Consider the following 27,470-nt stretch of genomic DNA (forward strand, 5'->3'; position numbering starts at 1 on the left):
ATTACTACCCAATTAAGGGTAGAATTGGTCTGTATTATCAGAGCCGGGATCAGGAGTTTGATTACATGAGAAGAAGTTATGAGTACCCCCTACATGCCTGTTCTTACGAACGATACCTAATTAATTAAAAATTATCTCACAAATTAAATTTAATAAGTCTTTAAAATTACTCCCTTTCAAAAATTATAAAGAAATGCATAAAATAAATACTACATAAGTATTCCCTCAGAGCCAAGGCATACCGTGCTCCAAAGAGCTCATGCTTCCCTTTTAAAATCATCGGGATGGAAAATCGAGAAATTGGGTTACAAAAATATGCCCCCGGGATTTTTAAAATTTGTAGGATTTTTTTCTAAGTATGAAAATAATATTTTAGGAAGTTTTCGAATTCATTCAAGACATGATGACTTTCTAGACCTCAAAAGTATTTTTCACGATTCTTTATGATTTTTCTGAGCTTTTTTGTGATTTTTCTAAGTATGAGAACATTTTTGTGATTTTTTAAATTTTGTTTCCCCAAAATTTTAAATAACACAAAGACAATTAAAGGAAATAGTGAATGTTAAAAATAATTTCATAGCTTTAAAATATCTTTTTAGAATTTCTTGTAATTTTCTTGAAATTTTTATGATTTTTCAAATGTAAAAATAGTTTTTCAGCTTTAAAATATTTTTGTGAATTTTTTGGCTTTTTATAAGTTTTTATTGAATTTTTATAACATTTTTCAAGTGCAAAACATTTTAAAACTTCAAAATACTTTTTATGCATTTTTTTTTTCTAAATTTTCTGAATTTTTTATGATTTTTGTTGAATTTATTTGAATTCTTTAAGCATTTAAATAATGATAATTAATAAAATAAAGAAAATCGGTGAAACTAGTTCAAGGGGGAAATCGATCAAATATTAACCGATCTGAGAGAAACCCGTTTAAGGCCTAATCAGAGTCATGACCACGTGTCAGCATCTGAGCAGCTAAGAGCGAGCAGATGGAATATGTCACGTGGCTCGATCTTGAGCGCTGACTGAGCTACGGGGATCGAACGGCAAAAAGGAAGCCGCATCATATAATAATGGCGAGTGGGACAAGAGGACACGTGTTAGCTGCCGAGCTGAGGCGCGTGCAAGTGTTAATCCAAGTTCATAGTTCCACACACAAGTACCACGGCGACAACACCCCCCAGGGCACACAAGGTTTATACGGCTGGGTTTATGTTTATTGTTTCCATTGTGAAGAAAAAGCGTTGAGGTTTGTAATGCCGTTTCCATTTTAAGGAAAAATTAAAATTAAGATTGCACTGATTCTTTGACAACACGTGGAAGGCATCGACTCTGAGAATGTTTTTTTCCCCCTTCTAATTTGTTTTGGTTATAGAGAAATTCACCAAGAAAACAATTTGACTACATAAAAGCAATCGCAAGACTGAATGAATACCATACGATCCTTCCCTATTCTAGCAAACTAAAGAACCGGAAACGCCTTGTTTTTAAAGAGATTAACTAAGTTCGAACGGCAATACGGATCGCACATCCTTGGCACAAAAAATTCCTTCCCTTTTCTAACTATGAACCTGAAACTTCTAATGTTATGTCCCAAACTAAACATTTTGGAGAACTTCGACTATCAAGCATAGGGTTACAATGGAAACAAATTCAAATCTAAGACCTCTCTCAAGCATAGCATAGGGTTACGATGGAAACAAATTCAAGCCCATAATAAGCGCAACAGAATTCATGTCCAAGCTAATAACACTGCCTAAACTGATGATCCTTTTCCAAAAGAAACGGCATTCTGGCAAGAATATTACAATGCACAGTTCTACAAGTATATTTAAGTTAGGAGTTCCAGATTATAACAGAAGCAAGAGCATCCTACAAACCAATCTTTCAATCAGAACCCACATCAACCCCTTTTCGCTTCAGGAATTCCTTGGCCTCGGCAACATCCTATCAGAACATAAATGGTACAAAATTCAATGGAGCATGAAAATAAATTTTACAGCAATAAGATGAATGATATAAACCATGGCATTCTTTTCAAAAGGGAATTAAAAAAAATACATTGCTTGAGCACAAGCATTGCACTCTTCATGCAGGGCAGGGTGAGTTCCCCTTGTAATTACTTGCCAGTGATTTGTAACTTAAAATCAGGGACACTCTTGATGTGTTTGAGAGGAGGATGAGATTTGAATTTGTGCGAATTTGGATAAAACACAGTAGAAAATTATATAGATTTTCTTCAGAATCCACATAAATCCGAATCCATGCTCGCAAACACTACCTCCAAGAACGCACCAAAAATTTTAAAAACCATCAGCCTTCAACTGCCCTACCATCTGCCTTCAACTAGGCCGGTCAATTGGGGCAGGCCAATTTGGGATGAAGTTGCTCAAACTCAGCCCAAGTAAGAAAGGCTCAGGCACAAACTAAGCTTATCATTTTCAAACAAGATGTAGGCTATGATTGAGCAAAATTACATGTCAAACGCCCATATAGTAAGAAAACAGATGATATCAATCATTTTTGTTAAATATGTTAATGCAGGTAATAAAAGTTTTCAAGTCATAAAAATTATAACTAGTTGTTGAGAAGCTGCTGCTCTAATATTAAATGATGCTTATATTAAATAATGTTATAAGTTCATAGTAATTTTTTTAAGCTAAACATTAAATATCGCATAAATTAAATCTTGTGCACTTATATATTAAATGTTTCCTATGACAACACGTTACTTAATGTTGCCTATATCAAGTAGGATTTAAAATTGCTTATATTTAATGCCGTTTATAATAAAGTGTGGATATGTTGTCACACGCCTAAAATACATAATCTGTTTAGCTGGATGGGATATTAAATGTTGTCTATAATAAAGTGTGGATACATTGTCACATGCCTAAAACACATAATATGTTTAGCTGGATGGGAAATAGTTCCCAACATAAAATAGGAAAACATTTTTCAAGGAAAAAAAATTTTTCTTTAATTTTGCATTGCCTGTTTAAAGAAAAAATTACGGTGTAAATTTGTTTTACACTCTTAATTAAAATATGCTCCCTTTAAAAAAGTATAACGAGGCAAGAAAAATTAAGAAAATGGCAGATGAATGGGAGAAAATAATCTAATACCTATATACAAAAAATAAAGGAGATATGCAAAATTACAACTATCATGAAATTAAACTAATATTCATACAATGTTAACATCGGGAAAGGATAGCTGAGCTACAGAAAATCAGTTCATTACATCTGCTTAAAAGAAAAGTTTGGGGGTCGGGGGAGGGAGAATTCACACCGGGTTTTTGTTGACTTATAAAAACCTATGATAAGTATTGAGGAAAGTTCTAAAATGGGTTCTAGAATAAAAGAGTATGTGATAGGTGTATAGAAGTAAAGACAGGTACAATATAGTAACGACTAGTGTTAAAAGCACAACAATCTAGAAAATTTCTAATCAAAATAGGGGTATGTTGTGTAAAAGCCCTCAAACAATGCACAGCGGAATAACAATTTGTGTGAATGATCAAATATAAACAATGCAACAATCTAAATGGTGAATATACAGAATAATTTCACAACCACAACAAGGAAAGAAAGCAATAACAAGAACAATGACACCAGAAATTACGTGATTCGGCAAAGCCTACATCCACGAGAGCAAACGGCAAGAATTCACCATCTCCTTGTCCAAATTACATGAACAATACATAAATTCTCTCAAGAATACTCTCAACCACTCATGGCACCCTTGGAACACAAAAGCACACTATATACAACGTATTCTGTGTATATATAAGCCTCCTCGGAAGTTTTTCCCCGAAACCCAACCAAAATAATGTCTAATTTATTCAAATTTCAAAATTTGTGCATGTTGTTCCGAGTTAAACCGTCGACGGTTTCAAATAGAATGAAATACCGAGAGCTTGCATTCTGAAATTCAGCCAAACCATTGACGGTTTTACTAAAACCATTGACGGTTTCCTTCTCTACTGCACCTTGATTTCTTTCATGCTTTCCCTTAATATGTGAGACACAATTCACAAGAAACTCTACCTTAACAACATACGCCCCTTAGGAGAAACCAAAAAACATGACCCTGTTGCTCCACCTTGAACTTTACAACGTTAGACTGGGACCATCTCCCTTCTGGCACTTGGAGACAAACACCAAGTCCAAGTAACACCGCTTGAACCTGCCAATGGCAACTTCAACTTCTACCATCAACCCCGATACAGTTGTAGATGCAACACCCGAAGACTTCACCCAAGGCTTCTAACAAGACCTTCCCACAACAGTAAACACAAAAGTTGTTACAAGTCTTATATCACCAAAGCCCCCTACACAGTTTTCAACAAATCTCACAACTAACGATCCACTCTGTTGCCTGTTGAAACACCTCACTGCACAATCATGGGAGGCATTTGACATATCCCGAACATCACAGCCCATCCTTGGGTACCAAGTGGTAGACATTCCATATTGATTCTCCACATAACCCCCCTGAGACGGCAAACAAAGTCTCCCTACGGTTCCTTCTACAAAGCCACCCTAAGATAACACTAATCTCTCTACAGCTCTATTCACAAAGCCACCTAAGATAACACCAATCTCCCTGCAGCTATGTCCATGCGAATTAGCAAACCAAGACCCTTCTTGTTTGTACCCAATACATTCATGTCAAAATCTTTCAACAGAGTTCCCAACACAAACCTAATTCCTGCAAACAAATATATGTGGATAGGCTCTAATTCCTATTGACAATAGGTTCCCAGCATGAACCTCATCCTCACCCGAAAGGTTCGGACAAAGCTCAAATTGAGCGAAGTGGTTCGCAGGTCCCCACAAGCTCTGCTACGTGGGGACAAACGGTATTACACTTCTTTTGAATCCTAATTGGTGAAGCCTAGGTAGAAGGCTTCATCCTTCTCCATGTAACTTTATCTTTGTGCATATGGTTTTATGACTGACATATTACATCCACGTAGGCATTCATCTTACTATACCAAGATTCCGAAAAAGATCTGACTCATTAATGGAGAACACTGTAGTCTACCAGGAAACGGAATTTGCGATACAGTTATACTCCGAGAACTAGTAGAAACAATGGGGTGATAGCCTGAGCAAGGAAACTGTGGTGACATTACCAGTCAGAGTCAGCATATACACTCGATCAAACCCTCATGATGAGTTGAAAGCCATTTGGAAGGGATGGTCACCTCAACGCCGCATAAGATTCTCCCAACTATACAGTATATCGATTTTCTGTTGTACGTGTCAGTAAATCTTCAAGCGATAAAAGCACTAGTGGAATTCTGGAATCCCCCATACATTTGCTTTAATATGGATGGGGTAGACATGGCTCCAACAATTAAAGAATACACCTCCCTGCTGCATCTAGTGAAACAACAAACACCCTACAAGACATATGTGCCTAATCCTAGGGCATCTTTTGTGAAAGAATTGGTATAAAGTTACCGAGGCAAAAATTCATGACTACTGCGAAGGATGGGAAAATTACTTGGAAATGTTTGAAGGAGCTAATGGAAAAAGAGGAAAATGAAGAAGCCCACATACATATGTTAGCTCTCGCCATATACGACCTGGTTATATTTCCTAAGGCGTTAGGAACCATCGACCAAGCCACTGTTTCCTTCGTGGCACAAATACAAAACGGTATTAACCCAGTGCCCGACATTTTGGCAGAAACATTCAAATCTCTCAATAATAGCCGGATCAAAAGCCAAAAACGATTAAAGTGTTGTGTACCGTTGCTCTACGTGTGGATCATGAGTCATTTACCAGGTAGCAAAGGGGGCTTTCGAAATATCTTCTCAGGACTCTGAATTCCCTTGGCTGAATTTGAAGAAACCCAGTGGAAGGAACACTCTAACAAGACCGATTGGAATGCGAAACTACGTAACTTGGTCGGCAGGGAGCTCATGTGGCAAGAACCATGGATAAGTTGTTCCAACATCATATACAAATGTGGGAATTTCTCATGGGTACTATTACTAGGCTTCTTGGGGGGGGGGGGGGGGGTGAATACCTTATGCACCCCTCATGTTCAGAAGGCAAATAGGGGCATTTCAATTTGTACCCATGACACAGTTTGGAAAATTCTCAATTCACATATGAATCAGATGGTAACCAAAGGCAAGTCAGAGAATTCACGGTAGCATGGCGACATGTATACTCAATAGACTCAATCAACCAAGACTTGGGGACTCAATGAAACTATGAAGTATGGCTAGCCAACAGAGTAAATCCCTAGATCAAAGGAATTCTAGAAGCTCCTACGGGTTAGACTGAATCATCGATGGAAGATCAACAAACGAAATTGCAAGATGAGCTAGGCCCAACAGAAGAAAAATCCATGGAAGTTGTGATGAAAAGCCGACAAATAAAGCAAAGGGAGAAAAAATTAATCGCCTTTTATCACAACAAAATCAAATGAAAGAAGACTCAGTGCCTGCAATTAGAGAAAGAAATAGTGGCTTTGAGGAAGAAAAGGCACACACTTCAATCAGTCCTCGAATTAAAATCTGAGATATTAGAAGATTCTAAAGCTAGAATCGAAAGAAAATCCCTTTATATACAGGAATTGGAGAATCAGTGGGAAGAATAGAGGGACGAATGTAACCGAGTGCTGGATAGATATCGAAAGGTCACACCATATGTAACAAAGGCCAAATATTGGGAAGCAAAGTTTCGAGCTCTAGAATGTCAGACAACCAATGCGGCACATCAAAAACCGGCAACAGCTCAAGAGGGCGAGAGTCGCATGGTCAAGAACAAACCTAGGGATCTTGATCCAAAATCAACTTAGATTGTCCACAATGTACTTCAGGGAATAGAATGATATGGGCATTTGTAATTGAAAAATTGTATGAGGGAGCTGGTTTAATAAGAGCAAAATTTTTCTAATGAAATGATAATGATCTTTTTCATGAATCTTGGCAAAAGTAACATAGGTTGCATACATATTCATTCCCTTTTGTGTGCATTTGCACACTAATTACATCCATGCATCAAACATTCATACATAACATACTCATTCATCAATGTTCTAAGAGAAGGATTTTCTTTGTAAAAGCAAGGAGTAAGTTCAGAATTCCAACATTGAGGTCTCCATTCATCCATACAACACCCGACGAAAAGCTAGAGTCATGAACGAACAACTAGAGAACAAGGTCATGGGCTTGGAGCAGGGCTAGGAGGAGATAAACAACAATGTTAAAGAAATGCAGGCTCAGATGAGCAAGGTGCTAGAGCTATTGATGAAGGGGGGAAAAGCAGTGCAGGTGCAAGACAACAAGACAAATTCGAACCCCATCCATACTCCGAGATTCACCTCGGTTCACGGTCAAACTTCAGCACCACCACCTCATGCCACAGAAGGACCAATGCCAAACATACCCCCATTCATACCCACCATGCCAACACAGGGGTTCCCGACGGTAGGAATGCCTCCGATAGTATTTTCGAATTTGAGAATAAACAGATCAGAGACAGAACACCAATGTGATGTGCTCAAAGAACGTCTTAGGGCAATGGAGGGGACCAACCAATTTGGGTCCATCAATCCTATCGATCTCTCCTTAGTGTCGAGGGTAACTTTACCCCCAAAATTCAAGGTCCCAGATTTTGAGAAATTTGACGGGACTCAATGCCTTTTAACTCATCTTCGCCTATATTGCCAGAAAATGGCAGCCTACTCCGATAATGAGAAGCTACTGATGCATTGCTTCCAGGATAGTTTGACCAGTGTAGCCATTTATCGGAACATACAGCTAGATAGAGCTCGGGTCCATACATGGAAGGATTTGGCCAACGCTTTTATGGCCCAATACCGCCATGTAATGGAGATGGCACCTGACCGTTTGACACTGCAAAGTATGGAGATGAGGTCCACCGAGACCTTTAGAGAGTACACATATAGGTGGGAGAGATAAAGCAATACAAGTAAGTCCTCCTGTGGATGATAAGGAGGCAATCTCACTATTTGTCAACACACTCAAAGACCCCTACTTTGGGCATCTTCTAGGGGCTACCCCGTAAAACTTCATGAACGTAGTGTCCACAGGAGAAAGGATTCATACAACTATAAAATCAAGAAAAGCAAAGAACACTGGTTCAGACTCAAGTCCAGCCAAGAAGTGGACCAGTAAAAAGAAGGACGAAGAAGCCCAAATGATTCAAGGATGTTATTACCAGGGAGGCCGGAACCAAGGGCCTAGAAAAAATTTTGTTTTTGAACCCACCGTTAACCAAATGTTCTTTCAGTCCTATGTCTGCCTAGCCAAATGTTCTGACACAGGATAGAAGTGTCCAGAGGAATTTTAGGAAAGTAGATCCAATCCCGATGTCGTATTCGGAGTTATTTCCTTAGTTGCTTGAAAGAAGGTTCATCTCAACTGTTCCAGGGGTTCCAGTTATAACCCCTTTCCCGCAATGATATGACCCAGAGGCTAGGTGCGCATATCGCGCCAATTCCCCCTATCACACCATTAACCGATGTTGGGCTTTTAAACACAGAGCACAATCATTTAGGGATGTCGGATTGTTGGCCTTTGATAATAAGCAGCCAGGGATCCAAGGCAATCCTTTACCCAATCACGAGGGAGGCAATGTCAGCATGTTGGAAGAAGCAAAGACAACCCAAGGATTAGAGCTAGAACAGATTTCACTGGACTGGGTATACAAGGAACTAATTATCACTGGATGGATAGGACAGGACACTACCTGCCCAAAGGGCACAATCTGCCAATGCTAGAGTAGAGAAGCACGGTTTGTACAACAGTGCCAGACATTCTAGTGATTTATGCAAGGATTGATAGATTTCGGATGGTTGGAAGTAAAAAGTGTCACGAAAGGTGACGAGAGCTATGCTATCGGGAAAGATAAATCAGAACATCCCTAGTACACGAACCGATCTTTCATACCTAACATAAGGACTCCTCGTTTGGAGGAAACGCCAGCTCATCAGGTAATCTCCGCACCCCTAATATTTCTATACCAGAGCAATCAAGCAGTACCATGGACATACGAATGCAAAGCTTATGTTAAAGGAGGTGCCAACAACATAGTGGGGGTCAAAGGCATAACTCGCAGTGATAGGGTATACAAGCCGGAATTGGCAGAGCAGACAAACATACGAAAGGCAGGGGAACAGGATAAGGCAGTCAAAAAGCCCGTTCCTTACAGAGAAGCGGAAGAATTCCTCAAGCTGATCAAGCATAGCGAGTACAATGTTGTGGATCAGCTGAGTCAAATGTTTGCTCATGTATCAGTACTATCACTTTTGTTAAGCTCAGAAACCCTCCGGAGACCCTACTCAAAGTCCTTAATCAGGCTTATATCCCACTAAACATTAGCGTAGAAAATTTTAACCATGTAATTGGGAGTCTCACGACGACCAATTACATTACATTTGCCGACGAAGAGATTCCGTCAGAGGGTCGGGATCATAACAGAGCACTGCACATCTCCACCAAGTGTCGAGATCATATGATCGCATGTGTATTAATAGACAATGGGTCGTCGCTCAATGTAATGCCTATGACTACCCTCCAGAAACTACTCATTGACCTATCGTAAATAACCGGGTCATGAGAGCCTTTGATAGGACTCGCAGAGAATCTGTGGGGTCCATTAAGATCCCTATGCGGATAGGCTCAGTAACCTTTGACATCACATTCTAGGTCATGGCCATCACACCAACCTATAGTTGTCTTTTGGTAAGACCTTGGATCCATAACACTGGGGTAGTTCCGCCCTCTTTACATCAAAGGGATAAGGTGAAGTTTATAGTTGAAAATAAAATGATTTGCATATATGGAGAGACAGATTTAATGGTCACTAAGCCTTCCTCTACTCCATACATGGAAGCTATAGAAGAAATTCCAGACGATTCATTCAGAGCCTTCGAAATCATAAATGCTGCCACCGTGGCGTAGGGATCTTTCATTCCTCAACCTCAAATCTCTTCCACTGTACGTACGGTCACTACGAAAATGATCAAGTCTAGATATCATCCAGATAAGGGGTTGGGAAGACATCTCCAGGGCATTCAGATGCCGTTACTACCAGAAGGGACAAAGGATCGATACGGTCTTGGTTATACCACCACCATCACTGACCACAAGAAAAAGGCACACGAAAAAAGGGTGCAGAGAATTGAAAGGTTCACAGGGAGGGTGAGCACCAAGTGGGGAGCGGAAATCCCACCAATAAATGAAACCTTCCGGAAGAGCAACCGAGTAGATCTTGAGGCCGAAATGAGGCAGATGAGAATATCACTCCTGGATCCGTTGGATTCCATAAATAGTCTGAATGAATGGGTTTACCCTTTGGCTACAGGAGCAGAAATACAGAATTGGCAAGCTTTTGACTACTCAGTCCACTTCATGTAATGATTTTGTTTTCTTTATTTTGACTTTCTTCTTTTTTTTGTAATCCATGGACAATTCTTGTCTCGTACAATTTTCCTTCCTATCAATAAAATGAGTTATGCTTTTCCATATATCACTTGGATCATTGAGTTCAGTTGCCAAAAAAGTTGTTTTCTTGTGTCTTATGCAGAGAAAGGGAAAATAACAATATCAGTATTCAGGAGCCAGAAACAGATGTTAATTTTGAAAACTTAATCCAAGAAACTGAAATAGAGGAAGATGAAACAAATTTGTCACCCAAAATGCAAAGAATGTTGAAATCCGATGAAAAACCAACCCTGACCAGTAGTCACCCCACAGTCACAATAAATTTGGGGACAGACGAAGAGCCAAAGCAACTGAAAAATTGGGGTACTACTAAAAGGAGATGAAAATGGCCAAATGATTGACCTTCTGAGGGAATACCAGGATGTTTTTGCATAGTCATACTAGGATATGCTGGGTTTAGACACAGATCTAGTGACCCATAAGATACCCACTTATTTGGATAGTAAACCTGTAAAACAAAAATTGAGGAGAATGCGGCCAGACATGTTAATAAAAAATAAAGGAGGAAGTTCAAAAACAGTTTGAGGCCTAGTTTTTAGAAGTAGCAAAATATCCTGAATGGATGGCTAACGTAGTTCCAATAATAAAGAAAAACGGAAAAGTCCGAGTTTGTGTTGATTACAGGGGACTTAAACAAAGCTAGCCCTAAAGACAATTTTCCCACTTCCACACAGATGTGCTGGTAGATAATATAGCTGGGCATGCTTTGTTTTCCTTCATGGATGGATTTTCGAGCTATAATCAAATTAAGATGGCCCCGAAAGACAAAGAGAAAACCACATTCATCACCTTATGGGGAACCTTCTGTTACAAGGTCATGCCATTCAGTCTGAAGAATGCGGGGCCACTTATCAAAGAGTCATGGTGACGTTGTTCCATGACCTGATGCACAAGGAGATAGAAGTATATGTATATGATATGATTGTTAAGTCTCGGGATGGAGGTAATCATGTGACGAATCTAGAAAAGTTGTTCAAAAGGCTACGAAAATGTCAGTTGAAACTAAATCCAAAAATGCACATTTGGTGCCACCTCGGGAAAACTTTTGGGATTTATAGTAAACAAGAAAGGGATCAAGGTTGACCCAAATAAAATAAAGGCCATTTGAGAAATGCCTAGTCCTAAAGCTGAAAAAGAAGTTTGGAGTTTCCAAGGCAAGTTAAACTACATAGCCCGATTCATATCTCAGTTAACTATTACCTATAAGCCTACATTCAAGCTGTTGAGGAAAAATAACCCCGAGAAATGGAATAAGGAGTGTCAAGAAGCCTTTGAAAGAATAAAAGAATATCTCTTAACCCTCCAGTATCGGTTCCCCCAATACCTGGAAGGCCTCTTATACTATACCTTGCAGTGTCATAAAATTCTATGGGTTGTGTATTAGGGCAACATGACGAGTCCGGAAGAAAAGAGCGAGACATCTATTACCTAAGTAAGAAATTCACAGAGCACAAATCTAAATACTCCGATTTGGAAAAGACTTGTTGAGCTTTGATATGGATGGTCAACAGATTAAGGCAATACACGTTGTATTACACCACGTGGTTGATTTCCAAAATAGACACGATCAAGTACATTTTCGAAAAACCAGCCGTGACTAGTCGGGTTGCCCACTAGTAGATGTTATTAACAAAATACGACATCACATATGTGACAAGAAAGGCCATCAAAAGAAGCGTCATAGCATAATACTTGGCGGACAGAGCTATTGAGGATTACCAACCCATAGAGTTTGAATTTCCGGATAAAGATATTGATTCAATACATCAGGAAGAAGAAGATCAAATGGGATGAATGATGCGCTTCGATGGGGCGACTAATGTATGGGGGTATGGAATAGGGGTCATGCTCATATCACCAGAGATAAATATTGCCCAGTCACGGCCAAACTCACATTTCCTTGTACCAAAAATGTAGCTGAGTATTAAGTGTGTGTGTTGGGCCTGCAAGCCGCCCTAGACCAAGGTATTAAAGAATTGACCGTGAAAGGACACTCAGCCTTGGTGATTCATCAATTGACTGGGGAATGGAAAACCCGAGATGCTAAGTTGATACCATATCAAGAGTCCATTCAGGAGATGATAAAGGAGTTTGATCATATTAGATTTTCCCATTTGCCGAGGGAAAATAATTTAATTCCTGATGCACTAGCCACATTGGCAACTTTGTTTAAGGTAGATCCCGAATTAGAGATTGAACCAATTCAAATAAAGGTGCAAGCTGAGCCAGCATACCATGCGATAACAGAAGAAGCTGACGGGAAACCATGCTTTCACAACAATAAGATGTACATTCAATGGAAGGAGTATCTCGTAGGAGCCTCCAATAACGATCGGACGACAATTACGAGACTGGCTATGGGATTCTTCTTAGACACAGAAATATTATATAAAAGAAACCATGATATGACCCTCCTACGGTGTGTAGAGTTGCAAGAGGCAAGACAAATTATGCAGGAAGTCCACGAAGGTGTTTGTGGTACCCACGCAGGTCAATTTCCTAAACTTCATCCTCTTCATCTTCACCATAACAATCTATGTCATCAACGTCAGGCAATAACTCATTTTCCTCCTTTGTATCTTTCTTCAACATATATTCCCTAATCTCCTCACGAACATGAGCAAGGCACTCGAAGCATTCTTTTACATTTTGAAATCCTCCAACAATACGTTGTTTTGCCCGAAAAATTCTATATAATATAATTCAAAAATAAACTTAAATTGATAAATAAATTAAATTCAGGAAAATGTATAGTTTGTATACTATTTTTCGAAACAAAACAACTAAATTCAATATAAAAAAAAAATGTATATATTAAGTTGCATTATACTATAGTCTACATAACTAATTAATTACATATTATATAATATTAATTTCCATTTTAAGTATATAACTGCCAGTGAACCCAACATGGTCCCCAACATGGTCGAGACTCAATCTCAATCAAGAAGGCTCGAAGATGAAGGGCTTTAGCGAAGGCTCTCTTGCTGGAAAAAGCTCTCTTGTTGGCGAAGGCTCGAAGAAAAAAGTCAATCGTGTTGGTTCGAAGGCTCAAAGACAAAGCTCTATTGTGCTGGTTCAAGTCGAAGCCTCTCTTACGCTAGGGCTAGGGTCTCTTTTGCTGGTTTTGGCTCAAAACGCTAGGGCTAGGGTCTCTTTTGCTAGTTCTGGCTCGAAGTAATATTTTCTTGAAAGGTATAATAGCAAGGCGTGACTCATTGTGCCTTTAGCCTCATTGCGCCTCTTGTAGGTTGCCTCACCTCAGCCTTGGTAAGGCGCAAGCCCCACCAACCCTCTGCGCCTCACGCCTAGGCATGCTTTTGACTACTATGCTATAGAGTTAAGGCGGGTTGGCTAAAATGGAGGGGATTTCAAGGCATGCTCTGTGATCATGGTATACCATTAAAATTAAAAGGAAAGTTGAAGGTCAAGTATAATCAAGGTTGGAATTACAAAGAAAAGCTTTAGAATGTAAAGGTTTTAAGATAAGCAGAAACAAAACAGGATACAAGAAAAGAAAAAATTGAGTCATTTTAAGAGGAATATTGGAAAATTAAACTTGGTTGTCACTTGTTAGGAAATCCTTGACACTAGTGGATTTCTATATACTTGGTTGATTATACATGCTAAGGGAGAAAATGGATAACATGCAATCTATGCAGTTAAGGCAGGTTGGGTACTTGGGTAAAATAGAGGACTCCAGGGCATGTTGTTTGATGAGGGAACACCATTAAAGTTAAAAGGAAAGTTCCAGGGCATAGGCATGTTGCTTGATCATGGAATGGCTACGAGACCTTTGATTGACTATGCTTGACTATGCATGCTAAGGGAGAAAATAAATAACATGTAATATGTAGAGTTAAGGTGGGTTGGGTAAAATGGAGGACTCCAAGGCATGTTGTCTGATCAAGGATACCATTAAATTAGAAGAAAAGTTGCATAGAACAGCCATGAGACCATGCTGACCAACTATGCTTTATGGATCAAGATATTGGGTAATTAAGAGAGAACATATTCAAAAAGTAAAAACCGCAAAAATGATAATGCTAAGATAAATATGTAGCCCAAAAGTAAAACTGCGAAAATGAGAATGCTAAGATAAATATGTGGTCAAAAAGTAAAACTCCCAAAAAAATAAAAATAAAAATAAGGAAGAGAATGCTAAGATAAATATTGGGTATAAAAATAAATTAAAGGAAAAAACACATATTAGTTAGGAGTAATACCAGTGGAAGATAAAATAGGGGAAGAATGGTTATATGTTTTTAGCAAATTGCAACATAGGCAAAAAATCATACCAGTAGAAAGAATGAATTAGTGGTTAGAGATTAGTAGGCCTAGAATAACTTGGATTGAAATAGTAAAGTTGACAACACTCTAACTTCCGAAGCATTCATGTAGCTAATGCCACCTAACAAGACTTTAGGCTTGGTGGTTCCTATAAATTATATTTATTTCTCTTTTGTGCATGGCACAAAACAAAAAGTCATTTTTTAGAGAAAAAAAAAAGGTATGATCAAACAAGGTCTAAATGAAATTTTCTAGTCACTTACATATTCAAGTCAAATGTTTCCACTAATAATTACTTTTAAAAAGAACACCTATATAATAAAAGCCCTAATAATAAAGTTTGAACAACAACTATCACATTAAGTTGTGGCACAACATTATTGCATTAGGTATGTTGTTCACATTGCTTATATTAAATATTAATATTTTAATTGAGAGGCAATAATGACATGGTGTACAATAATAAACTTAACATTCAAAACAAAATGCACGGATCTACAACTACTTTTATGCATGCTCGTGCACACATATTATACACTATTAAAATGAATTATATGTATACACATGAAAAAGACTAATCTAGACAGATGAAATTTCGATTGAGCCAAGCTAGCTAAAACACAACCCAAATTCAAGTTTGAGCTCAAATTTTTCCACTCAACCTGACAATTTTTCGTGTCGAACAAGCTAGTCTAAATGATAGCTCATCCCAATCAATAGCCATATCTTCAATGCCCATCTGGAGGCGAATCCTATTAGTCCTCTTTCATCTACATATTGTCTCAACTAAAGTAATTGAAACCTCAAACACCACGGTCTACAGTACATAAACTAAGGTGCTATATTTATCTCGCAATAACCACCAAAGGAGAATCCTCATACCTTGCAAATTATATATATATTTGAAGACAGGACAGCATAAACCAATCTAACCAGCTTATTATATTAATATCAGCAAGACTCCCCTTACTGAAATTAAACAAACTCTCCAAGTTCCCCTTTTAATTGAAACTCTCCCCCCTTATGGTCCAAACAGGGAGGAAAAAAAACATAATCAACAAAGACAATCCATGTGACATAGGCTTCCACATTTAATTTTTCAAAAGTGCACTTGATTGTTTTATCTAACCGAGAGCATTCCCTGTCCACTATTCAGGGTCAAGCCCAAAGCCTCTATGCAAGATAGCCATAGGAATCTTAGGCCTTGTTTGGCACAATTCCCAAATGTGAAGTCTCATGTCTACACAATAAAAATAGACTTCATAATACGTCCTTTGTCAAAATGACTTGGTTGGAAAATAATGTTTAGTGAACAGACATTCTAGAAGTACTTTTGAATAAAATCAACAAATGATATATTCTATTTTATTAAATCCACAAGGAGCAAACCTTGCCCAATAGTATGGTGCTACATAGGGTGCACAATAATTACCAAAAAAGACAAAAAACAAACCAGAAGCTGAACTATTTTACATTTTAGTCATGTTGTCACTTATGGTTCTTCATTATAAAAAATTAGTTGTCGGTTTTAAGTTTACAAGTAACACAAAACCAAAATTTGTTTGTTTTTGTATTTTCATATATACATATTATTGTACTCATAATTAATTGCCATTTGCAATATTATGTTGAATTTTTGCCTATTTAATTTAATAATTATATTTTTCTTGAGAAAGAGATGAGTGATGACATAATAGGAAGGCACGAGGATTTATAGAAAAGGGAAAGAGGGGCTTGAAGGGGAACAGAAGCTTGGTGAAGCAATTTCCAAAAGTATATCATTAATAGGTAATCTCTTCAATATATAAAATGATTGAAGTTCCCCTTAGATGTAAACTCCCTCTAGCACAAGTTGATAAGTAAATATGGGCTTCATAGGAACAGGTGGGGTTGGGATAGTTAAGGAAGTGGCATTTCTTCTCATGTGAGTCCCTCAAAGTTCGACATCCAAGTTGCTTGTCTTTTGCTTTCCTCTCACCCATTTCAAATTGGGTAATAGTAATAGAATTCAGTCTTGGAAGGACGCCTCAGTGCGCAAGAGTTTGTTGGAACTAATGGTGCCTCATTTGTTAAAGCTCTACCCTTAACAATGCAACTATCAGCTCTTTCTTTTCTTCCTTCAAGGGGCAGGGTTCGCTTTCTCAAAATTTCCACATCTTTAGGAATCTAAATGGAAGAGAAGTCAATGAGCTCTCCACCTCGCATACTATTTTGTACCATTTTGCTCCATTTGATGGGGGAATAAGAGGGTTTGATAGGGTGATTCCTCAAGTTTCTTTTCTTCCAAATTTTTTTCCTTCAACTCTTGAAAACTTTTTCTCCCAACTTTTTTCCTTGGAGCCACAAAATTTGAAAGGCAATGCCCCCCACCAAGATTCTAGCGTTCATTTGGACCATGACCCTCAATAGGGTTAACACACACAATGTCATAGATCAAGTGCCCCTATAAGTCTCTCAGCCCCGATATCTATGCCATGTGTCGCAAGTCCAACAAAACCAACATTTATCTTTTACTCCATTGTCAAAGCAAAAACTACCTTTGGAACACTCCTTTCTCCTCCTTTGGTGTAGCTTCGATGGTATCTAGGAGCATGGGGAATTTCTTACTTATAAGGTCTCTCAGCCCTGATATTTAATCCTTCACACTTGCTTTTCCTTAAGCCTCTAATGATCATTTTTTCTCTTTTTTTTCCCCTGCAATTTTGGGGGCTGGGTCTAGGGTCAGGTATTGCAGACAGAGGAAAACCCCTTTGAAACTCAAGAAGCTGCAATATTGGATTAACAGAAAAATAAAGAGCGAATTACCTGTTGCAACAGTAATGCTTCTTGAGGGCAAGTTGGAAATTGCATCAAACCAACGCCAACCATTAAAAGACCATAGCATCCCAATGACACAACAGAATATAGAGGCAGCTGAGAAAAAAATGAAGACATGGTTGAATCACACAGAGAAAACAAAACGCATAATCAAGAAATTAAAAAAAACAAAACCTTGAGAAATTTGCTCACCAACAAAGCATAGGTGTGGGGGATCACTGATGTCTGCAGGAGGCCAATACAAATGGCAGACAGAGCCACTAGCAATGTCATAATCTTCACAATATGTTTCATTGGATCTACAACGCAAGCTTAAAAACCCTTCTCCTGATTAGGTTTTCTGAAAAGATAACCAAACATTTAGAAACAGAAAACACAAGTACACCCCATTTTTACGCATGCACTCCAAGTGAATGAAATTTGCATTCATAAACAAATATAATGATCAAAGGCATCTGCATGCATGAGTGCATGTAATGAAAGACCGAGGATATGTTTTGAAAAGCTTAGCAACTATAGCCTGCCCCTAAATCTATTATTGAAATAGACCCCACATATCAAGGTATTTCCACTGATGTCTTCAATGACGACTTGAAGCGTAAAGCAAGCTCCTGGTATGTTAGTAATGGATGGACCACATTCATTTAAGAACTAAATAAATCAAACTTCTAATAGTAATTCTTTTCAAATGAATATGAGATTTAAAGCAAATAAAATTCCTTCAACTCTGTCTCTACATGCTTATACTTCTTGGCTGGTACAGAAATTTCAATTAAGTGATAGGCCAAGAAGGCATGCATGAGCGTCAAAGGATCAGTCCTAACTTTTATCTGCATCACAATATGTGAAAAAATAATAATAATACAAAATAAAGATATAAGAAGCTACTCACTCAATCTTTCAATAGAAGGCTCCCTAACTTCGAACAATATCCTATTTCTTTCCTTCCATAGACAACAAAATACCCAAGTGGGCTACATCCCCAAAAAGCTTCTTACTGGAAACAAAGGAAATCTTTCAAACTATTCAAGGTTTAGAAGGAGAATTATGAATAAGCAACAAAAAATGAGACACCAAAAGAATTAAATATGAGCTAGCAAAGAGATCATACAACCTAACAATGCATTAACAAACGGTTTGCATATTGTATACCTATTTGGTTACCTCATCTCTATTCACATTAGTATCCACAACAAGGATCTCATCCAAAACCATTCCACCAGCCACAGAATGCGGCCTTTGAAAGGAGCAATATTTCTCCAAATCACTTTTTCTGGAAAAGAATGGAAAGAATGAGATCCTCAATTAAGAATTGTCATGCGTTTGCTGGAGACTCATTATCCTAAATCCTTGAAAGTGAGGTTTTCTTCTCACTTAGGAATAATTCCAAGAACTTATTAGTGTTGAGGCTAATATATATCTTTCCGATTTGAGTTAATTGGCTCCAAATCAGATTCAAATCCCCTACCCTAATTTCTCATATTCTCAATTTCTTCACAAATAACACTAAATCGATTTCCTTAATTTCCGCTAGTCATCATATATCACCTTCACAATCTCAAAAAACCCAAATTTTCTCTCAAACTCTCCCCTCCAAAATCCTCACTAACAAGCATATCTATTAAGAACCAAAGGAATGAGATCCAAAAAATAGAACCAAGGAAGAAGACACATGCCAACATCATGCCATTTGAAATTTTTGGGCCCTCCCCAATCTCAAAGGGAACATCTTGTTGGGCACATGTTAGAACAAAATCTTCATGATTACATTCCAAACATACGCACAAGCAGAACCAACACCTCATTACAAAACCAAACCCCTTTAGAACAACACTACCTCTGAGCAACCACCTTCAATCACAGAACTCTATAGTCACTTGCCAAGCACAGCTTTTGTTTGAAATAGAAGTCTGCCACACCCCTGCAGCAACCCCCAAACCTCTCAACCAAAAATGAAGCCTGAATCACCCTTCCATGGCTTCCCAAAGAAAATCCCTCCAGAGTTTTTCGTGACTTAACACGAAACCAAGGATTCCAAATAATAACATAAATTATATTCAATTGATGTGGAGGCAGCATCAAGGATCTGCAGTCATGGAAGAGATTAGAAGAAATTGAGGAGAGGAAGGAAGGAGAAGGAAGGAGACGAGGTACAAGGGGGAACACACATCCACTTTTCAAATTCAAATTCAACAATAACTGTTTACAACGTGGCTTTCACACACTATTATAAGACAGCCTGTTCACATGAATTACATTTAAACCCCTAAAACTACATTACATTACAAACATTACCCTAGAATACACAAATACTACAGACAAGCCCCCAACATACATAATCCCAATACAAGTAGACTAAACACACATAATTAAACAACTGAGCACATTTGGGTTTAGGGCCCAATAAACCATTGACCCTATTTTTCAACATAGGCCTCCAAATTGGGTTGAAATGATCCATCCAAACACTTGCTTCTAGTCCTACATCAGGATGACCTGCCAAAAATGCTATAGATCCATCCAACTTTACCACCTTTCGAAAAATACACCATCTTTGATCCCATCAATCTTCCTCCAAAACCTCTTAATACCAAATACCAAGTCTGGTGCAGTTTAGAAGAGGCTCCAAGTGGATGCCCCAAATACGACGCAAGTATACATACCCTACATAAAATGTATAGAAGGGTGCCAGGGATACCTCGATTAGGCACTCTCACTCACAATTGTGAGATGTATTAATTCTTGCATCTATAAATTCAAGTTAGGTTTCCAGACATGGGCTTATTTTATGTTTTCATTCCATCATTGTATTTTAAAACTTACTACACATTTGGTACATAGGAATTGAATGAAATCAAATTTATCACTTGAAAATGTCATGATCACCATTCAAATTTTCATTCCATTCCTTTCCTACCCCTTTCTATTCCGCAAACTAAGCATTAGATTATATCTGTTAATACTCACAGTTCCACAGTCAACAAGGAAATCTACTACAATTGATGTGGTTCACTAAACAGATGGAATTAAAACCAAGCTATTATTATCCAGGATAAAAATTTTTTAACATAAAAATTAAATATTTGAAAAAAAAAAGATACACATAATGTGTTGAACACAGTTCTTAAACCACAAGCTTCCAATATGAAATATACTTCAACAAAGAAGAATCATGTAAGGAGTTAGTTAAGAAGGAAACTTCAGTTTTGAGCATGGGGTAAATGCAAGAATGCATAGTTGTTTCTTAATCAAATTGACAAGAAAAATCTAGATAGATCTTAGAAACCCTACGGAATAAGAACCAAATGAATCTGTCATATAGAACCTTAGCAATTCAACTCTCGTGCGAACACAAACACACATGTATTCAACTTTTTAATGCTTAAAAAACTGCGCTGCCAAACTCCAATTTTTCTTTTATGATAGAAAAAGACTTCATTGGCAGAAAAGAGAGAAAGCTACAGAGAATGAGGATACAATACCCTCCTAAATGAGAATAAAAAACAGTTAAATTTTTGCCTTAAAGCCCCTCAACAATCCCTCTGAAGATCAGACAATAAAATTCCCCAAAAGAAACTAAAAGAATGAGAGCAAGAGCAAATAAGGAAAATAACTCTATCCAATAATAGATGTAGGGGAGTTGCTTTGCCATTAAAAATCCTTGCATTCCTTTCAGTCCATAAAGTCCAAAAACAAAAACAGCACTTCTCCATAAGACTCTTACTCCACCTGAAGCCTCTAAATTGCACCAACAAGAAAGCATAACGTGGCAACATCAAAGCCTCGTCAAAAACTAAGAAGAGATAATCCCAAAGCTGCTTAACCACCAGGGAATGGAGAAACAAGTGATCACCAGTTTCGCTTGCCCCCAAACACATAATACAAATAACCAGGCTGATATAAGGCCTCCTCACCTACAATAAATCATTGGTACTGATCCTATTAAGAGCCATAGTCCACATAAAAGCCCTACTCTTGAGAGGAAACTTATCCTTCCAAATAAAGTAGTTCAAGGGAAAATAAAAAGGATTTGGGGTTTTCAACACTCAAGAAAAAATTTCATGGAAAAAAGAACAAAAAGAGTCCCCAATCCAAATCCAAAAATCATTCCCGATCTGAGGATGAAAATCCCAAAAGAGCGATCCCCTCTAAAGAATAAAAAAATCACTAATTGAGCATTATACATGGAAGAGAGTTTGAAAAAACTAGGAACTAAAGATTTCAATGAAACCTCACCCACCGAAATGTCCTCCCAAAATCGAATAAGATTCTAATTCCCAGTTTGAAATCAGGTAAAAAAAAATAGAAGCAAACAACCTAAGAAATAAACTTCCAAAGGGCTTGCTAAGGAGCATTGCCACTAACTCTAGTATCCCAACCATTTCGATGCAAATTACACTTGCTTTTAATTACCATGTGCCATAACAAATCAACCAAAGAACCTCCATTACCATTTTCCCAAAGAAATGGTTTTCAACACCTAATTCCATAGGTCCAAACCCCCTTTAGACTATGGTCTTCTAAGCCTATCCCAACTAACAAGATCTCTCATCTCCTCCCCAATACCGAACACCACTAAAAATCTCTCATAAATCTCTCCAAGGCAGCAGCCACCCCTGCGGGAATTCTAGAAAGGGAGGAAATGTATGGGGACATTAGAAAAAGCCGCATTGATGAGAGTTATGTGACCTAACGATAAAAATATGTCCATTCCAACCGTAAATCCTACCATACACTTAATCCACCTTTGGATCCCAAAAGGTATAAGAATTAGAATTCCATCGAGAGCGAAGACACAAATAAGTCAGAGGCCCGTCTGAAATGGTAGCCTGAGGCATCAAAAACCTCCAACTCAACAACACTCCCCCCTCCCCCTCCCCATGGATGTTACCTACAACCCCGCTCTCAAAAACAGATCTTTTCAATCCCAAAATTTTCTAAAATATTTTAAGGTTAAAACCATTCAGAATTTTGCAAACATTGTCATTGAGAAAAATAAGTGTATCATTGGATACAACAACTACCTCCTTGTGAACCTTAAGACTAAGCATACAGCTCAACACATTAATCTCTAGAATGAAAAGAAAAGCAATAAAGGATCCCTTGTCACAACCCCCCACAAAGCCTTAAGAATTCCCTTGGTCGACCACATCCTCCACAACTTCACTGGCAACCAAAACGGCATTTTAAATCTATCTATTCTTAATGAGGACATACTATTCCAAAGTAAATATACCCTCTAATGCCTCTTGCAGCCTCTTAGACAAAACCTTAGTGAAGATCTTGCAAAGGGCAGTAACTAAGTTGATCAAACGAAAGTCTATCTTGGAACACTCCTTGGGAACAAAGGCAATAGGAGTAGAATTAACACTCTTCCCCACCACCGCATTCCAATGAAATTCATGAAAGAAACCCATAATATCCTACCAAATCACCTCCCAACTATGCTCAAAGAATGCCATAGCAAAACCATAATGTCTGAAGCCTTATCTCTCTCCATCTCAAACACAACCCCCCCTAATCTCCTCTATATCAAAAGGTGTCTCCAACCAAACAACAAGATCTTCACCAATAAGGCACCAATCAAAGCCATCTAATATCAAAATGTTTGCACAACTCTCAGTATATAGCCTCCTATAGAAATTTGTAACCATCTCCCCAATTTGTCTTAATCACGCACCACACTTCCCACATCTAACTCCAATTCCTTAAAGGCTCTTCCACCTTCCATCGGCCACCCTATTGACCAATTTTGAGTGCTACAATCGCCCTCTTTCACACACTTAACCCTAGATCTCTATCTCCAACAAATACCTGCACAAAGGGATCCAATCCAAGTCATTACGATGACTCCTTTTAGCCCTATCCACATCACCAGCCAAATCCCACTTCTCCCACCTATTCAAACTCCCGATTTCAACAAGAATCGCATTTTTTTTTTTCTTCTAGGTTACAAAGCACATCTTTATTCCACATTTTTCAGTTGATTTCCCAAATGTCAATTTATTCATAACTTCAAAACCTGCCCACCCCTCAAGACGCCCTCTCTCCACCAAGTCTTCACCTATTCTCTAAAAGAAGTATGTGCTGTACCCACATATTTTCAAATCTAAAGGGGTTAGGCATTTCATGTGATTAGCATCATACAACACCAGCCAACCATTCGAGACCAGTCTAACTAAAATCTCCAAAGCAACATTCTAGAAAACATCTTCTTAGTCACTAGTAAACAAAAAATAGTCAATACATGAAGCAAGCCTATCACCAAAAGCCACCCAAATGAAATGATTGTTAGCCAAAGCTACATGCCTAAGCACACAATCCCGAATAAAGGAATCAAACATCCCCATGCTGCTAATCACCCTAGAACCCCCCAACCAATCACGAGCAAGACAAATAACATTGAATCCCCTCCAACCACCTAATGCAATCCACAAAGGCCAAAAAGGTTGGCCAACTCATCAAAAAAAATCCACATGGCGGATAATGAGGATGTGTAAAAAGACTGAACCACCATTCCCTATAACCCCTCACATCTAACAAGAGAAATAGAAAACGACCCAACAATGCAGTCTTTGACATACATTGCTCTAATGCCCTAAACAATTATCTGACCCCCAAACTCCCAAAGGAAGGGCTAAACACCCAATCTATGAGCCTAGACTCCCTAAAACTCCACACCAAAAAAGCATCCACCGCCTCTATCCTAGATTCCTCAAGGAACAAGATATTAGGGTAAACTCTATTGATTAACTCTTAACAACTCTATATTTCCTACTAGTCCCTAAACACCCTATTCACTAGTTAGATCCAAATCAGTCTGGTATGGAATTTATATGAATCATATGAACAGAATAAAAAATCTTAAGGTTTTAACAACTATGGGGAGAGAAGAGAGGAGAGAATGTGGTTAATCTTACAAACATGGTAGAACGGAATCAGAAATCATAAGGTTTTAATTACTATGGGGAGAGAAGAGAGGAGATAATGTGGTTAATATTACAATCATGCTACCATGTTGTAACAATACCACTTTTAAGGGGTACTATTACATCAATTTTTCCCCCAAAAGCTATTATTTTTTGCTTCTTGAAAATTTCTTTAAAAGGTTAGAAAGAAGTGGTTTTGGAAAGTACTTTCACAATAAGTACCTTTTAGTATGCAAACCAAACACCACTTTTTCCCCCAACCACTTATAATGAGTGAAAAAAGTTATATACGGTATCTTAATGGTTTGATTAATCTATACATCTCTGTATTTTTTTTCTTTTTTATATATAAGCAAAGGAGGTAGTGCATATATATCATTTGTTCAATTACAATTAAGAACTCAAAAACCAGCATAGTTGTAAGATAGTTTCCTTTCTTGTTATATAGGTTGCCGTTTCAAATAGGGGCGGCAAAAACCCCACCAACTTTTGGTTGTTATTGTTCCAAGTCTAGGGGGGCAGCAACCCCACCAATTTTTGTTAAAAAGATGGGGGCATAGGGTCAAGGGGTCAACCCAACCCACCATAGTCCAACCAGGTCAGGCTAAGTTGTTTGGTTTTGGCCTGGTTGATCCATATTTCGCTCCAGATCCAGTTTTCCACCCTACCCAGATCCATAGCCTGACAAGTTCAAGTCCGACCAAGTCAGACCGGCCGGCAGGTTCTAAAACCACAGGATCTATCGATATAGAAATGAAGAATGTGAAATAACATTTCTAAATTTAAAAAACGATGTTAAGTTGTAAATCTAAAGACATTTTCTTTGGTTAAGAACTTAAGAGGAACAATAATGACTGAATAAGATTATATATGGACCTTCATTTTAACTAATAAAAAATATATACTGTATGTAAAATATTGATTTAAATGTACCATGTTTCGGAACATTCATACTGCTTCACAGTTCACTGGAGCATTAGTGTTCACTGGTAAGTATGCTTGATCCTTTAAGCACTTGCAAAAGCTACATATTCATTCAGCTCCCAGTCTCACACTATCACAAAATCTGTATAATAACGCCCTCCAAGTTTACCTTTTAATGCCATTTAGTATCAAACAACATAATGGGGAGTGAAGAACTTCAGATGCATATTGTTTTATAGCTTTAGAAATTAGGGTTTTATTTTAGTTTGGAAAATTCTGGCTATTTTTTAAATTCAGTTAATTTAGGATATTTTGTGCATTTTACGTACTCTTGGGTTATTTTGAAATTCTTTGTTTCAGTTATAATGTTGGGTGTATAAGTACTGTCTTTGTGTATTGTACTGGAACAGTTGGCTATCAGATTTGAATCAGAATTCCAGAACCTTTTACCTCTCTCTCATGCTGCCGTTCACTCTTCTCTTCTTCCTCATCCTTCTTTCTTCTCCTATTTCCTCTTCTGTATCTGCCTGCAGCAGTTTTCTTCTCCCATCTTACTTCTTCTCTTCTTCTCTTTCTATTTCTCTACTTTAATTCTCTCTGTGTTTATGTCCTACATCACAATTCCAGCCAATCCCAGTTCACAAGTCATTCAAATATTGATCAATAATGGTGAATACTATTTTTTCCAAAAAAAAAAAAATTGATTTTATATTTGCTTCTTAATCTGAGATGATAACTAGATATAGATAAAGGTACGCACTATTTCAAGGAAGAAAAAAAAAAACCAAAACAAACAAACAAACTATACAGTCAAGGACACGATATTTGCAACCTTTCTATTGTACAAATCTTCTTTCTTGCATTGATGAAAGTTACGTCTACATGTGCATTATATGAATTTAAGGATATTATGAAGCCTAGTGTATTGTGTGCCGTATATTTTTTGTGATATTAATGTTATGATATAGAGTTCTTCAGCACATAAACATAATGCCAAAAAAAAAATTTTCTTTTTCCAATAAATAGACAAATATTCCTTAAATATTTGCTCCGTAATTGTAAAAATTTTTAGAACAGCAGCTTTTAGCACTATATTGGACTAATCTATTAAAATCATATTTAAACTAACAAGGTAACATTTTGGTTATGGGCTGGTGTGACACGTCCTACAAGGACAAACAAAGGGCAATTGGGTAACCAGCTTCATTTATAGAGATGTATAAGCCAAAGCACATGTGTCTAGAAGAAGAAGAAGAAGAAGAAGAAGAAGAAAAAAGAACCTATAACAACAACAACCATCACCTTGGAGCTCTGGGAACTATAGAAATTTGTTATTTCATAAATAGAGCCTATAATCTGATGGTACAAATCAGATGCTCTTCGTGCATGTGTGTGGGCACACCCCCACCCTCATAAGCAATTTACATAAGAAGCACAGAACTGCTGCCATCAGAAGGGATGGATCAATAAAAATATTTCACTGTCTCATTCCAGTACAAAAGCAGACTCAAAGCCCTTGCGCAATGTCCCAACCATCATTTGGCAATTTAAACAGATCAGTCAATTTCAGAAAAATATAACAGACGAAGAAGAAGGTAGAATACCCAGTGGCAAGTTTGGCACTGCTTCAAGCGTTCAACATCTACCCTTTCTTCTAAAACCCAAATAGCTAGTGTATAATGTGCAGAACTCCAATGTGCAGGAAATTTTTTGTTTAAAAGGGAAGTGCTGCCTCACAATCGCAGCAGAACTCCAAGAAGAAGGATGGAGATGCTGTGAAGGAGAAGAAGCCGTAGGAGGTAGCTGCTGTGCCGCCGTGGGGCGGACAAGCCGCAGGAGAAGAATGCCGCCGGAGAGAACAGAAGGCCGCCGTGGGGGAGGAGAAGGCTGGCTGCTGCAACAAACTGCTGCGTGGGGACTGCGAGGGGGAAGCCGGGTGGGGTTGTTTTACGCGATTGAATCTCTAGGGCTTCAATTCATGCGTTTTTCTTTTGGTATTCTTTTGAGTTTACTACTTT

General features: G+C 38.0%; 1 protein-coding gene across 4 annotated transcripts; it reads right to left on the reverse strand.

Annotated features, from left to right (window-relative positions):
• Window positions 1-1,649: 1,649 nt before the first annotated feature.
• Window positions 1,650-27,470, reverse strand: LOC131156250 (dolichol-phosphate mannose synthase subunit 3-like). Of its 4 annotated transcripts, none has more exons than XM_058109781.1 (5): window positions 27,057-27,470; window positions 25,903-26,062; window positions 17,792-17,939; window positions 17,588-17,695; window positions 1,650-1,944 (listed from the first exon to the last, which is right to left on the reverse strand). In XM_058109781.1, the coding sequence occupies exons 3-5, from the start codon at window positions 17,891-17,893 to the stop codon at window positions 1,885-1,887; spliced, it is 270 nt and encodes an 89-aa protein (XP_057965764.1). In that variant the 5' UTR covers window positions 17,894-17,939; window positions 25,903-26,062; window positions 27,057-27,470; the 3' UTR covers window positions 1,650-1,884. The 4 variants fall into 4 exon arrangements, with proteins under 4 accessions (XP_057965764.1, XP_057965766.1, XP_057965765.1 ...); XM_058109783.1 differs by having other exon boundaries at window positions 25,896-26,062; window positions 27,057-27,432; XM_058109782.1 differs by lacking the exon at window positions 25,903-26,062 and having other exon boundaries at window positions 27,057-27,450.

This window comes from Malania oleifera, chromosome 5 (genome assembly GCF_029873635.1).
Source record: "Malania oleifera isolate guangnan ecotype guangnan chromosome 5, ASM2987363v1, whole genome shotgun sequence".
NCBI lineage: Eukaryota > Viridiplantae > Streptophyta > Magnoliopsida > Santalales > Ximeniaceae > Malania > Malania oleifera.

Bases quoted from the DNA above. Each gene is read 5' to 3' on its own strand.
- LOC131156250 (XM_058109781.1), bottom strand. From the start codon at position 17,893: ATGAAACATATTGTGAAGATTATGACATTGCTAGTGGCTCTGTCTGCC. The intron at 17,696-17,791 runs GTGAGCAAATTT...TTTTTTTCTCAG, and splicing joins CCCACACCTATGCTTTGTTG to CTGCCTCTATATTCTGTTGT. The intron at 1,945-17,587 runs GTAATTCGCTCT...ATGTTCTGATAG, and splicing joins AAGCATTACTGTTGCAACAG to GATGTTGCCGAGGCCAAGGA.